General features: G+C 35.6%; 1 protein-coding gene across 7 annotated transcripts in view; it reads left to right on the forward strand.

The window, feature by feature from the left end:
- The window catches only part of SGCZ (sarcoglycan zeta), a 1,125,109-nt gene that overhangs the window by 621,264 nt on the left and 487,369 nt on the right, over positions 1-16,476 (forward strand). For 6 of the 7 annotated variants that reach the window (XM_040490100.1, XM_040490103.1, XM_040490099.1 and 3 more), the window contains exon 2: positions 10,135-10,329. In XM_040490100.1, coding sequence (XP_040346034.1) covers positions 10,135-10,329 — 195 coding nt within the window. Of the gene's footprint in view, positions 1-6,678; positions 7,028-10,134; positions 10,330-16,476 lie in introns of those variants that run through there. The other variant, XM_040490101.1, reaches the window with a different exon arrangement.

The following is a 16,476-nucleotide window of genomic DNA, read 5'->3' on the forward strand; positions in this document are numbered from 1 at the left end:
GTGGCCCCGTCATGCTTGTAAATCTTAATGTCATTGGTGCTCATGACTGTCTGTTGTTCTAGCTCTTAGTGTTGATGTATCTGTCAGTGAGCAAAAGACTTGTCAACCTCCTTCACAATTGTTTTAATGGCTAAGTTTTTATTCTTATTGTTTATTATTATTAGCACATGAGGGGATCAGAGGAATGAGTTACTTCGGCGTTAGCAACCTAAATCTAAGTCTATGCCTCAAAAGCTGTGAATTGCCAAAAGCTGTGAATTGACTTTTCAGCCAATTAGATACGAGGAACTTTTCCTATACAAAAGCATATAATTTGGGGACGCATAAACTACGTCAACAAAGCTAGGAATGCCTATTGGGTCACTGATAATTCTCTCTTTACATGTCCACATTTTTATAGAACTTTTATTCATCTGGGAATGTGTTTCTTTTTTAATGCCTATTCAGGTTTCTTTGTTTTGTCAGGCTTGACTAGAATGCTATTCTATTTCCTATCTCAAGAGGCAGCCCATTGGACTCCCATATCTTTCATCATTCTTGAAATTCAGTTGCTGGCCGCTTCTTTTCCAGGCTGAAAAAACTGACTACAGCATTTTCCATAAACCAACTGGGGAAAAAAAAGCCATTTAAAATGGACATTTTTCTTAAATGGCAAAATTTAACTACCGCCTTGTTGGAAAATGCCTGTGAGAATTAAGTGTCATAGACAGGGAGACATTTAAATTGCCATGGTAAGTGGACTTTGCTGTATTGTTTTCAATCTCTCTCAACGTTAGTAGCTGTTTAGAGACTCATTTTCTGGGAACAGAAAATAAAATGCCTTTCTGCTTTGTAAAATTCAAAACATATCATTTGAACACTTCAACCATTTTTATTTTTAAATGAGATTTCGATCATATCTTTGAAAATTAATTCTAATATAAATACTCATATAGCCCTTACGTAGGTGATCACTAGCTAAGGAGGTAGAAAATAAAGTTTTAAAATGAGTATTTTTGCCATTTAAAATGAAAATGGCACTCTAACATCCTACTTTCCTACTCCCATATTGCTCTTATGCAAGTCAGTGTAATACTCATTTGAGAGCTGAGGAAACTGGGGCAGAGAAAGGCTAAGTGACTTGCCCTTGGACGCACAGAATAGAATGGCCAGGCTGGGATTGCAACTTGGCACATAAATCTGAGACTTCATTTAGTTGCTTGTCCCCCATCCCTTGTCTGAACAAATAACAGACAGCTGTAATGTTAAATCTAACATGATCAGCACTTAATGAACAGTGACACCAACATGATTTACCACTCCTCCTAGAATATAAGCTATTCCCATTGAGCAGGTTAAGAGGTTTTGGAACCAAGATTCAATTTTTATGGTTATATGACTGTTGATTATTGCTACTTAACTGTACCAAGTACCAGCTCCATAATCAGAAATTAAAAGAAATTTCCCAAATTATCCAGCTTACTTTCCAGGAGGCATTTGTTTTATATTCATATGTCCTATAACAGGGAATACATGGGCCAGGGCTGAGCGGAAATTGGATGCTCATTTTACATTTTGATTTTAAGGCATCAAATTAGTGCGTGAGATAAATAATTTGCTATTTCCTTCCAGTCTATGTGCTTACATCTCTGCATTATATCCAGTGTTTATGTGAGTAGTAGTATAAAACTGTCCAATATGATATCTAAAAAACAACTATATCAGATATATCATTTCCAATGTAAAACTGGGTTCTCTTTCGAGCTGTATCATCAGACAATTTAGTGGCAGAATCTGGACTGGAGAAAAGAAGTTCTCAATACTTGGACTTGAACTAACTTTCTAATGTCCTCAAGCATTTGTGCAGTTTGAGAGTCCTTTTTCTACTTGTGGTAAAACTCAGATCTTAAAAAGCTTTGTTGCACAACTTACCTCCATGCTTCTCACTTCTTGAGGCCATTTTTAAGTTGTTCAAACTCCCTCCCTTTTAGCGTCCTGAGTATACAGTCATGTAGTGGGATCACCTGGTCATCTTTCAGACAATATTTCTCCCTTACAAGACATAAAACAGGGCATTCCATTAATAGATTTTATTTCTACCCTTAATTTAACCAACACCAATTTAAAATAATTACCTTATGCATTGTACTCTCCCTTAACATCTTCTTTTCTTTCTCTGTTCTCATGAATATTAGCAGAGGTCACATTTTCTTTAGCCTTTCCTGTCTATCCAGTAAGATGCCATGTCTAACAGATGCCCTCCTGTTTCCACTCCCAGTTTTAGAAAATAAATGATAAAACCTCACTGAAAGAGGGCGAAGACTATTGTCGGCAAGAAGATGGTGGTACATACAAACATACATTCTAGGTCCCACACAGTGAAATCCATATGGAGCAAGTTTGTGGTCATGGAGCTTCTGCAGAAGTTTTCTGTGAAGGAAGGAAGCAGGTCTTTTTGCCACATGTCCCCAAGCCAGGTACCTGTGGACTTGAACCACAACACAGCCCCTTTCAGTTTTGCATATGCTGATGTGAGTCAGAATACTAGAGTAATAGGACTAAGAGTGATTCTCATGGGATTAGGCTAACTCTAACCTGTGTCTGTCACTTTCTGGAGCCTAGCTTGGCTCATCTTCTGTCATTGTCACTAGTTTTTCAATCTCCACCTCACTGAGAATGCACAGCTCATCTCTGGATCTCAGCTTTGTCCCCTCAACTATTGGCCCTATGTTAAGTGTCCTCCTTTCTTTTCCATTCTCTAGCTCATAACCTGTGTGTAGACTGGCCCTGCCCCCTGATTAATACTCCAACACTGGACTCCAGACTCTCATCTGAAATCCCTTTTCTTTGCTTTTCATTCCCCCTCAAAAATGGTCTGAACTCACTTTCTCCACTTCCTCATTTTCGATCTTCTCCTTAGCCTACTGTAATTAGGGCTTTGAATACTCAAGAGACCTCTTTTAACTCTCTTCCTAGATTTTCATCATTTTAGTTTCATGTCAGGAGTCACTTTCTTTGTGAGGCATTCTCTTTTCACTGCTGACATCTTTCTACCATTTTTAAAGGAGACTCCTCCAATATATCACCATGCCTATTCTTAGCATCTATCACTATTTAATATTATATTACCTATATACCTATTATATTATTGTATTTCTCTTATTGTTATCCCCTTCTGTGAGGCAAGGGAATAATAGCAAATGGTCTCTGCTACTCTAGTTAATTTCTCTCACATTTCTAGCTGAGTAGACTTCACCAGAATTCCCCAGGGCTAGATTATTAGTGATGAACCATGGTTAGGTCAGTCCAGATTAATTCATTCTTGTCTAGATTTTTATTATGTGTTATTAAACTTACTGAACAAAATAACCCTTTCTGTAAACCAGAGAAAAATATTGGACAGAAATATTGGAGAAAAATATTGAAAAATTCACAAAGTCTAATTCTATTTGCCAATGCATCTTTCATTTAACCTCATAAAATCATGCCAGACATTTTATTCATATTATCAGGATTTTGAAAGTATGTTTCTTTGTAAATAAAGCACAAAGTCCAAATTTAAATAAGTCCTTTCCTGGATTTCAGGCCAACACAAGTAAGTGCATTTACCTTAATGTGAATGCTGATAGACATCTTGATCCAAGAAGGCTGAAGACTTCTTTGGTATTAACTAAGGGAACACTGGGTCTTATAAGTTATTTGATCCTAATAAATGTTTTGTAGACCTGATATATGTGTGAAAAACTAAGATGAAGAAGGTCCTAATTCCTTTAAGAAGCCAGGAATACTGTACAGAACCTTGAAAACCAAAATAATCGCAAAGAGCATACTGCAAAGTAGGATGTTGAATTCATATTGCACAGGAAAGTAGAGAAGACTTAGCCAGAGTGACACCTCAGTGAGGTGATGTTTCCTCTTAGAAAATCGTAATCATCCTTTTTCTCTCTTAGGAAATCCATTTTGCTGATCTGAGAAAATAAGCATCTCTGCAAAGTGTACATTTGTTTGATTACTTTAGAATGGCGATATCATTTAGGGAAACGATTTTCTATTTTGTTTGTAGAATTCTCAGAATGCCTAGGGAACCAAGATATTTCAGGATATTTTTAATACTTGAAAATGGATCAACATTTACCATTTTAGACAAAGGCTGTAAAAGTTTCAAATCTAGGATAGTTTGCTTAATCTCTCAGAGTACATTGTTATTCTTCTTTGCTAGTACTACTACTTTAAAAAAATTTTTTTTCAACGTTTATTTATTTTTGGGACAGAGAGAGACAGAGCATGAACAGGGGAGGGGTAGAGAGAGAGGGAGACACAGAATCGGAAACAGGCTCCAGGCTCTGAGCCATCAGCCCAGAGCCTGACGCGGGGCTCGAACTCACGGACCGCGAGATCGTGACCTGGCTGAAGTCGGACGCTTAACCGACTATGCCACCCAGGCGCCCCGCTAGTGCTACTACTTTAATGTAACGGCTACTGAAAGGTTTTGTGATCTTAAAAAAAAAAAAAACAGGTCTGTGAGGTTTAAGAGAAAATGAATTTTTTTTTTTTAAAACATTTATTCGTTTAATTTGGGAAAGAGACAGAGTGCCCGCGTGAGAGAGTGGAGGAGGGGCAGAGAGAAAGGGAGAGAGAGAATCCCAAGCAGGCTCTGTGCTGTCAGCTCAGAGCCCGATGCAGGGCTCAATCTCATAGACTCTGAGATCACTATCTGAATGAAAACGAACTTAGCCACCCAGGCACCACCCCAAAAATGAAGTTTTTTTAAAGCAAACTCTATGCTTGTCTTTTTGCAGCTTGGATACTCTAAAAAGTATTTTGTGATAAAGAAGATTTATAAAGTAATAGTGTTAATCTCATCTTTAAGAAAACAACATTGAATTTTTTGAGATGATAAAAATAGCTTTAAATAACAGATTTTTATGTGTTCTTAACAACCTTTTCTCTCACCCTTTTGTTATTCCATTTGCTTTACAAAATAGTTAGTGGCTTTGATGTAGGTACAGAATTTCTATTGCTTTACCAAAAAAAAAAAAATGTTATTGCTTGAAAGACCATTTCCTCTGTGATTTGTGTTTGTTTTATTTCAGAGACTTAGCTAAGTTCTCACTTCTTTTCGAAGGCACATTAATCTCACCTTCTCACCTTCATGTCTAACTAGAATTTGTAGAAATAGAATATTCTAAGGAAGAACGTTGCTTTAATATGAGATGAAAAGCAATGCATGATCTAAGTAGTGATAGCATTTGTGCCTTTTTCCCAGACAAGCTATACGAGGAGGTCTCCTGCTGGCCAATCAGGCATAGCCAGGCTTGTGCTCTCTCCTGCTGTCTTCCTACATCTATGTGCTTCCTTTCCTTAGTCCCTTCCTTAGTCTTTCCTTCAGTGGTGGTGGTCCCTAGAGTTCCTTTCATCTTCTTCTTATAATACATTTTCTATTTTGTAGTCATAACTGTTGTTGGAACTATAAAATCTCCACCGCAATCCTTAGGCAAAGTAAATCCCCCTGGTCTGCTGACATCTCTTATAACACTTATAGTACACAGCAGTTAATATGTTGTGTATCTCCCCTCTAAATAGGAATCTCAGTAAGGACTAAAGATTTTCACTAGTCTCAAGGAAACATGAAATATTAACCTCAATAAAAATGACAGTAAGCAAACAAGTAATTCTTTATATCATGAAATAATTTGCTCTTGATTATCTAGTATTACCACCTCTAATTCATCCAAAATTCTGATTTAACATATACAAGAATTTTTACTCTATTAATGATAGTACTCTTCATTTAAAAAATAAAGCAAAATAACACCGCATCAATATAATTTCTAGTTAGAGCTCTAAAATAAAAACAAAATTGGGAAAAAAACAAAAAAATTGGATGTTAGCATTTATCAATATATGGTTCCACATTTTACTTAGAGTAGGATTGGTTCAATGAACACTAATACTTATACTCTTGTGGTACATATTTTCTATAACATATATAGGCACCCCTCAGATATATTGCAGGTTCTGTTCTAGACCACCACATAAAGCAAATATTTTTAAGAAGAGAATCAAATAATTTTTTTTGGTTTCCAGTGCATATAAAAGTTATGTTTAAACTATTATACTGTAGTCTATTAAGTGTGCACCAACATTATGTGTAAGAGAACAAGGTACATACCCCAAGGAAAAAAATACTTTTTTGCTAAAATATGCTAAACATCGCCTGAGCTTATAGTGAGTTGTGATCTTTTTGGTGGTGAAGAGTCATAGAGGTTGATGACTGCTGACTGCTCCTGGTGGTGGTTGCTGAAGGTTAGGGTAGCTGTGGCAGTTTCTTAAAATAAGACAACACTGAAGTTTGTTGCATCAGTTGACTCTTCCTTTCACAAATGATTTCTCTGTAGCATGCCATGCTGTTTGATAGCACTTTATCCGCAGTAAAACTTCTCTCACAATTGGAGTCGATCCTCACAAACCCTGCTGCTGCTTATCAACTAAGTTTATGTAATTGTCTAACTCTTTTGTTGTCATTTCAACAATCTTCACAGCATCTTTATCAGGAATAGATTCCATCTCAGGAAACCACTTTCTTTGTTCATCCATAAACATAAGAAGCAACCCCTCATTCATTCAGGTTTGATCTTGAGATTGCCCGGATTCAGTCCCTGATCTAATCCTCGTTCTCTTGCTCTTTCCACCACATCTGCAGTTTCTTCCTCCACTGTAGTCAGGTACCTCTCAAAGTCATCCATGAGGGTTGGAAGCCACTTCTTCCAAGCTCCTGTCTATGTTGATATTTGGACCTCATCTCATGAATCGTGAATGTTCTTAATGGTATTTAGAATAGTGAATCCTTTCCGGGTTTTCATTTTATTTTGCCCAGATCCATCAGAAGAATCACTGTCTATGGCACCTAGCCTTATGAAATGTATTTCTACCTGAAAGTCAGAATTACTCATTGATCCATGGACTGCAGAATGGATCAGGCATGAAAACAACATTAATCTGATTGTACCTCTTCATCAGAGCACTTGGATGACCAAGTGTATTGGCAGTGAGTAGTAATACTTTGAAAATAATCTTTTCGTGAGCAATAGTTCTCAACGGGGGACTTAAAATAGTCACTAAACCATGTTGTAAACAGATACGCTACCCTCCAGGCTTTGTTTTTCAATTTGTAGAGCATTTGCAGAGTGGATTGAACATAATTCTTTAGGGCCCTAGGAATTTTGGAAGGCTACAGGAGCACTGGTCTCAACTTGAAGTCTTCAGACGCATTTGTCCCTGACAAGAGAGTCATTTGAAGCTTTGGAAGGCAGGCTTTGACTTCTCCTTTAGATATAAAACTCCTAGTATCTTCTTCCAGTAGAAGCCTACTCCATCTCCACTGAAAATTTTTTGTTGAGTGTAGCCCTCTTCATGACTTATCTTAGTTAGTTCTGGAATGTGCTGCAGATTCTACGTCATCACATGGCCTTTCACCTTGCAGGCTTTTGTGTTTGGAAATGGCTTTTGTATTTATACCTCATGATCCAACCTCTGTTAGCTTCACCTTGTCTTCTGCAGGTTCCTCACCTCCCTCAGCCCTCGTAGAATTGAAGAGTTAGGGCCTTGCTCTGGGTTAGGCTTTGGCTTAAAGTAATGTTGTGGCTGGTTTGATTTTTTTTGTCCAGACACTAAGACTTTCTCTATATCAACAGTAAGGCTATTTTGCTTTCTTATCCTCATGTGTTTGAGTGAGTGGCACTTTCATTCCCTTCAAGAACTGTTTCTTTGTATTCACGTCTTGGATAATTGTTTGGCCCAAGAAGACAAGGCTTTGTCACTAAACTTAATCATTTCTAGCTTTTGATTTAAAGTGAGACATGCAACTCTTCCTTTCACTTGAACACTTAGAGGTCATTGCAGGGTTTTTTGTGTGTTTGTTAAGTTTTTATTTAAATTCCAGTTAGTTAACATCCAGTATAATATCAGTTTCAGGTCTATAATACAGTGATTCAACACTTCCATATAGTATCTGGTGTGCATCACAACAAATCATTGTAGGGTTTTTAGTTGGCCTAATTTCAGTGTTGTTCTATCTCAGGTAAAAGGCAGGCCTGAGGAAAAGGGGACAGAGAGGGAATGGCCACTCGGTGGAACAGTCAAAACACACAGTTATCAATTAAGCCATCATCTTATATGGGTGTCGTTCATGGTGCCAAAACAATTATTAGTCACATCAGAATCACTGGGCATAGATCACTACAACAGATATAATAATGAAAGTTTGAAATATTGTGAGAATTACTAAAATGTAAGACACAGATTTAAAATGAACAAATGCTGTTGGAAAAAGTCACCGATTGACTTGCTTAACTCAGCATTGCCACAAATCTTCAATTTGTCAATAGCACAGAATCTGCAAAGCACAATACAGTGAAGCACAATGCGATGAGATATAACTGTATTTTTTATATTACTTGACAGGTAATTATAATTCTTCACTGATGCTGTTTTTATTTTGGTGTATTTATTCAGCATTATTTCCGTTGTAGTAATTGTCTAATGGACATACACAATAAGAGAATTCTGAAAAGACCTAAGGAGAAAAAACACTAAACTAAAAAAAACTTATTGCCTTAGAGAAAATTATATTTTATAAAAATTATTTTTTATCCCTCAGGTAATAAATATTTTATTCTAAAAATTGTATACCTAGTACATATTCTTTGACTTTTCTTAACCATACTTCTTGGTTGTATCGGGCAGAAAATAACGGATTAGCCTTTTGAAAGAATTAACATCAAACCTAAATTTATACATTACCAAGGAATACCACCTCCCCTTTTCCAGAATTGACTTCTGCATATATCAATATTTTATATAATATTATATAATTAGATAGTACAGTGTAGTGTTTTGTGTTTTTTAGAGATCAATTTTATTTTGAGAACTCATTGAAATACAACTAAAATAAATAACCAACAAAGTTCTAAGTAAAAGCACTAACCAAAGAGCTAAATCTATATAATTCTAAATGAAAGTGTATTTTCTTCCCATTGGTTCTTTCAAATGCACTTACATTTTACTAAAACATATACACTGAGCCACTGATACCCTGTATTTTTAGATAAAGGTACAGAAATGTTGAGATACAGTTGGTCTCTATCTACCCCAAGAAACAGATGACACTTATTCCAAGAGTAACTGGGATGTGCATTGAATTTTAGGTTATAGACACCAAGAAGTAGAGCTGCACCATCATCACTCTCCAGAGAAAAGGTTACTGTTAGAATTGGGCAAATCTGACTGAAAATAATATACATCTTAGAAATACCACAGCTAGTTGAACAGCTCTAAAATGCAGCATCAATGATGTGATAGGAGGCATTTTGTAAGATTTTAATCAATTTTAATTTAATTATTTAATTTTCAATACACAGCAATAGTTCTTTGAACACTTACTACCCATCTGTAGGTATGTTGTATCTTTTGGTTTAAAAAAAAAACAAAAACAGTTTTTTAAGAGTCTCTTATGGTTTGGCTCCCTCCCTAACTTTTTTTTTTTCCCTGCTCCTCCCCCCATGGTCTTATGTTAAGTTTCTCAGGATCCACATAAGAGTGAAAACATACAGTATCTGTCTTTCTATGTATGACTTATTTCACTTAGCATCACACTCTCCAGTTCCTTCCACGTTGCTACAAAAGGCCATATTTCATTCTTTCTCATTGCCACGTAGTACTCCATTGTGTTTATAAACCACAATTTTTGTCCATTCATCATTTGATGGACATTTAGGCTTTTCCATAATTTGGCTATTGTTGAAGGTGCTGCCATAAACATTGGGGTGCAAGTGCCCCTATGCATCAGCACTCCTGTATCCCTTGGGTAATTTCCTAGCAGTGCTATTGCTCTAAAAAACTGAGAATAAACAGAGTTGATGGGGGTGGGAGGGAAGGAAAGTGGGTGATGGGCATTGAGGAGGGCACCTGTTGGGATGGGCACTGGGTGTTGTATGGAAACCAATTTGACAATAAATTTCATATTAAAAAAAATAAATGCTAGGAAACAAACAAACAAACAAACAAATAAATAAATAAATAAAAACAAAAAAAAACCCATTGGTTTTAGTTTTGAATGTTTCTTTTCTTTCTTTTGTTCTTCTTCTTTTTTTTCAGATGACTCGAGAACAATACATACTAGCAACACAACAAAACAACCTGCCAAGGGCTGAGAATGCACAACTTTACCCAGTGGGGATTTATGGATGGCGAAAGAGGTGCTTATACTTCTTTGTCCTTCTGCTGTTGGTTACCATGATAGTTAACTTAGCCATGACAATATGGATATTGAAAGTGATGAATTTCACCGTGGTAAGTACCACCATGATTTTATACCTACTGCTTTTGGTTCAAAGACGATACAGTGCTGTTATTTTTATTTTTTAATTGAAAGTTATTTTTCTTATTCTTTACTAGTATGTGTCTTGAAATTCCAAAGACTTTCATGTATTATTTTAAGACTACATTCAGTATGTATCCGTGACACATGTATGATATTACTATCTGCCATTTAAGTATGGGAAATTGAGATCATGAGATAGTACAGAACACCAATTCATTAGCAAGTTAGGAAGTTAGAAAACTTTCAACCTATAAGCTTGAACTATTGCTTGCTAAACCTGGTAATGTAGGAAATGAGTTGTTTAGAGATGATATTTCATATTAAAATTAGTATTAAATATCACAAGTACCTTTAAAATACTTTGCACAGAGTATTTACCTTCCTCCCTATGCTTTCTGTGTAACATACTGCATGATCAAATCTAAACTCAGGAATTTCTCCTGGGCCACATGGACCAATGTATGTAATTGTCACCAGATGGTGATCTCATTTTTTGGAGCACAAGCATGGTAAATATAAAACCAGAAATTAAATCACTCTTTCATGAAAAGTAATAATATAAAATAGTTATATAACTCATCAATGAATTTTGCTTTAATTTTGTATGTGTACAATAAAACTATGAGCATGACTTATCTGGGAAAAATTAGCACTTCAGGAAAGTCTAGTTGAGCTCACTTCATATTTTCTGGCTAAATTCTTAAATTTTTCGACTCTGCCTTTAAAGCTTTCTGCCTTTGCTTAAAGACTTCAGATATCTTCACATTGAAGCAGGTATCTTACACTTGCTGACTAGACTGCTGTTAATCCTTAGAACTCTGCGTCCTCAGGGGCAAGTATAAAGCTGGCTGTTTAACTTCACTGATCTCTGTGTCCTGGGCTGTTGCTACTGCTTTTCTTTTCTTTTCTTTTCTTTTTTTTTAAAAACTCTACAGTGTATTGACTTAGCCAAAAGTAGTTTCTTTCTGAGTTCACTAACATGCAATTCTAACTTGAAACAAAATCTTAAAAGGGAAAATGAGCCCAGCATCTGTCCATAGTGTAGGACACTGCAGTTGTGTGCAAAGACCCTGGGAAAGCAGGTGGCCTAGCCTTCCGGAGAGGAAAAACTATAACTGTACAAATCATGACAGAAGAGCATATGTTCATGGAGTAAAATGAGCTGAGCAAGGGTTCCATTTCTCTGATACGGTGCAAATTTTGAAGGGTATTCATCAAAAAGTAGAAGAAAAAAAAAGAAAAAAAAAGGCAAAAGTTGAGCAGAACTCAGTATGTTCCAGGATTAGAGAAAATGACTATATCCTAGCAATGGACATGTGTTCAGGGTCACTGATCAAGGTCTGTGAGACTGTGGGTGGCTAAAGGTGGAACTGGGGGCTACTAGACAAATTATTTCTTTAAGAGACTCTCTGTTAATACATCTGAACTGTTCCTTTGTCCCAAGAGTTGGCTCAGTGTCCCCCACCCCCACAATTGGGAATATTTTGGCGTAGATTATACCAATTCTACTCCTATTCTTTTTGTTCTGAGTTCTGCTCCTGTCTCCCTTACCAATGTCCGTGCTCCGTTAATGATTCCTTTACCACATTATCAGGGGCAATGTGTATAACTCTGAAGATTCTTTTATGTGTTTTTGACTATCAGTCAATTTAGCAGTTGCTGACAGCAATTTCTTTAACCCCATTTTTCTTAACAAAACAAAACAAAGAAAAATCACTTTGAAAGAAATAAAGACTATAACTTTCTCCAAGATTTGAAATTTCAAACATTTGATCATCTCTTCCAATGAGCATCTTTCTAAAACTCATGAAAGTTATGATCAACTCTCTCACTTCAGGAGTCTTGTTTCTATCCAGTAACCAGGCTTTCAGATTCAAGCCCTGTATATTTCTCAAGCATATTTAAATTAATTAAGAAAATAAACTTAAATGCATAATTACATGGCTGCATGGATCAGGCTCCCAATACCTTGCCTCATGCTGAGGTCAAAGCTGGATAAGCCATTCAAGGGAAATAATTGAAACAGTCACCTTTGTCCTCAGGATCCATGCTGGCCTCAGGGTTTCTGTCACCTGTGGTGCTATCTAATTTGAACCTCAGCTGGCCAATATGTATGTCAACATATTCCTGGGGATAATGAAAAGGAGTTTATTTTCATAAGAGTTTTGGTATTTATATATTTATTTATTTATTTATTTATTTATTTATTTATTTATTTATTTATGGATCTTTCTTTCTTTCTTTTCACAATGTTACTTTTTTAATAATCAAAATAGAAGGCTATGTGTTCTTCAGGCTCGGAAGCTATTTGTATGTAAGTGACATAATTCATGTAAGTGAAACATGAAGTAATTATTGAGTCAAGATAATCTCTGTAAGGTAATATATTCTACATCTCAATGTAGTAATTCATGATTGTCTACTGAAATTCTGCATTACTTGAATAGTTGCTGAGTTTAGCAGTTCTGAATACGGCACACCAGATTAAGTTGTATGAATTTGAAAAGTGAAATAATTTGTAATCCTCTTATATTAGACCAGTAACAAAATCAATTTTATGTTTTCACTGGTTCATTATGATTGTATCTATCTCTAAAGTGAATACCTGACACCATTTGCCATACTATTATCATAAGAGGTAGTAAATGATGTGTAAATTTGTTTGGGGTGTATTACTGATTTACACAAAATGTATTTCTCTTTCTTTATAACTGTTTCCATACAATCCATGGAAATACGTGGCTGTTAACATCTTTTATTTCAGCAGACTGGGCACGTTATTGTTACCAAAGTATTGTGGTTTTGTTTTGTTTTGTTTCGTTTTGTTTTGTTTTTGCACAGCAGGGGTAGCTGCCAATCTGTTTTATGATGTTTCATGAAGTCTATCATTCTGACTAATATTATACATGATCTGTATGGTTGATATGACCTTATTCTGTTTCTTATTTTGTGGAAAATAAGATCACAAAGCTGCTAAGATACCCAGGTGCAGAGAATCAAGAAAACGGAAATTAGTTTATACTACAGGGTGAAAGGCTTAGGACAGATAAACACTACAATTTCCTGTCTGTGAGAGTTGGTAAATGTAGGAATGACTTGTAGAAGGAGATTGTGAAACTTCATTCTCTCAAGATCAGTATAACACAATTACGTGTTTTTGTTGTTGTTGGTTGGTTGGTTGGTTGGTTGGTTGGTACAATAGCTATGTGGTTCAATATAAATGGACTAGTTTAGAAGATCTGTCGAATCTAGGCATCCTGATAAGGCAATATTCTTTTCTTGGCTCAAGTGCTCATCCTAAATAAGTTTGTTCTGTATTTAAAAATTGAAAATTGACATAATATTCATTTTAATCACGAGTACCAAGTAAATGTTGGTGGCCTCAATTGCAACTTCATTTGATTGGCTATGTTAACTAGCCATCAAAAGAAGAATGGGAAAATAAATGCCGTTTATTAAGCAAAGAGGGTGAGGAAAGTCATGAATGTTGTGACTGAGAGGTCATGAATGCCCAGATATGGGTAATAATTGGAACAATCAATCAATTGAACAATTTGGGGAAAAAAATCTTAGAAACTTGTGATCAGTGTGATGAATATTAGTTGAAAGGACGTCCCACAAGATGTAGGGCTGAGTACCATAGTCTTTTAGGATTAAAAAGAACCTGAGAGATTTTTAGTTCAGCCATCCACACACTACTAGAGGCCACTCTGTATATTCCCTCAGTTTGGTCACTCAGATTGAGGGAACCCTCAATTGGATAAACCCTCCTTTGGATAAAACCCCTCCTTTGCTTAAACCCTACTTTGGATAAAAAGAACATCGCATTAAATCATTGGGTAGTTGTACTGCTATTTAACATCTTGATATTTTGTTGCAGTCTCTCATATATTACTCCAATCATGGGATACTAGTTCTGTTCTTTCAAACTGACATGAATGTATTATTTTATCCAGAGCACGGTTTGTTCTAATATACACATACACACACATACGTATGTTCCTACACAAGTACACACCTATGTATATATACATATACAAATTCACATACAGTATACACATACATAAACTTAACATAGTCACATCTAGGATATATATTGTATGTAGATAAATATTCTAGATCTTTATTAAAATAGATATACATTCTCTATGTAATATATATATGTATATTTCTTTTAATATCTAAACATCAGAATAAGTTAAGAGAAATTCTGTTTTTATTATTTTTTATTTAAAAATTTTTTTTAATGTTTATTTATTTTTGAGAGAGAGACAGAACATGAGTGGGGGAGGAGCAAAGAGAAAGGGAGACACAGAATCTGAAGCAGTTTTCCGGCTCTGAGCTGTCAGCACAGAGCCCGACATGGGGCTTGAACCCACCAATCATGAGATCATGACCCGAGCCAAAGTCAGAGGCTTAACCTAATGAGCCACCCAGGCATCCCTAAGTAAGAGAAATTCTTATGCAGTCACTTTGTCTTCTTTAGTTGCCATTTGCCTTTATTTCAAATATTATCTCTACTACATTATTATCATTATATGTCTCTAAGACTATTAACATTTTTAAGATATCTTTCTGTTTATGACCATTGGCCAGAGAGTTACTGATATATTTTATCATACTTTCTTTTCTTTTAGTGTACCTTTCTAAAGTTAAGAGACAGTACACATATCACTGTATTCGGTTTTCTGCTCTCCTACTCGTTTTACAGCTAAAAACTCTAAAAGATAGTTTTGGGAAGTGTGAAATAACACACATTTGCTAAGTATTCAGTCCTGTGCTCTACTACGTTGGTAAATGAACTGTCACATATTCCCATCTCACTCGTGTGACTATTCTTTTGTTTTTTGTTTTTGCTTTTTTTTTTTTTTATCTTCATCATTAACCCAGTGGCATGTCATCCATAGCCATTATTGATTTACCTAAGATGGCTAAAGTACATTTGTAGTACGCTATCATTTGTTAGTATGTCCATCACCAGACTTGTTACTCCACAGTTTTCTTCATTTTACTCTTCAATGGAACCATGAGGTCAGAATAAATGTTTCTATCACTGTATATCTGGCCAGTTCTTATATTTATCAAAGCTGTGTCCCCACACCAAATGTATTTTATTTCTTACCCAGAATCTATGGACATATACAGGTGTGTGGGAAGCTTCAGTATGAAATATGAAATTGATGTTTCATTGCTTTTTTCTTCTCTCCTTACCATGCTTATCACAGATTGTTTCTCTGTATATGACTATGTTCATTGTCTGTTTTTACTTCCCCATGGATAGAATATAAGCTTCATAGAGCTCAGGGTTTTTGACCCTTTTTGCATTGTTGTATTCCCAAGGCAGAGGACAGTGCCTGACAGATAATTAGCTCTTAATATGTTTTTGTGGAATAAATATCTGTCTTCAACATTACCTGCATTGAAAGCTAGTTAACTCTTCACTTCACAATGATTTGTGCCCTTCCAAAAACCTGCTCTAGCTGGGATGAATTGATAAAAAGACTATGAGTTGTCCTAGGTCTCTTTGTTGCTGTTTCAGGTCTCATAAGCACATAATATGGTTCCGTGGACTGTAGAGGGGTTTTTATTAACATCTACATTGAAAAACCAGTTTCGTGTTCTGAACACCAAGTTTAATAATTCCCTGAAGCCCCTGCATTTAAACCCAAACATTTGAGGGAGACAGGGCCAATCTTGATTATCTGTATCGGTAATACAGAGAATTGCCATTATTAACACTTTAGTTTATTTATTATGAAATATTTTATCCTACAAAAGAATATACATGTAATGTATATTTGAACCGTTAATAATAGTAGCAATAGCAATAATAAACAATAAAATGAACACCTGTGCCACCATCACCCAGCAGGAAAAATAAATCCCTAACTATGTCTAGAAAGAACTATGACCCTAAGTGTTTTTCTTGCTTTTATTTAGTTGCATGTATGTATATGTGCATATAAACCTCACACTGTATACTGTTTTACCTTAACAATATGCTTGCGAGATTTATCTCTGTTAGTGTATGTAACTGCAATGTACTCATTACTGCTGAAGATTTCACTGAATGAACATACCTTATTTATTTTATTTATAAATCCTCTTTTTGAGTT

The sequence above is a fragment of the Herpailurus yagouaroundi genome, unplaced genomic scaffold (assembly GCF_014898765.1).
Source record: "Herpailurus yagouaroundi ecotype Mexico unplaced genomic scaffold, PumYag 181, whole genome shotgun sequence".
Lineage (NCBI taxonomy): Eukaryota > Metazoa > Chordata > Mammalia > Carnivora > Felidae > Herpailurus > Herpailurus yagouaroundi.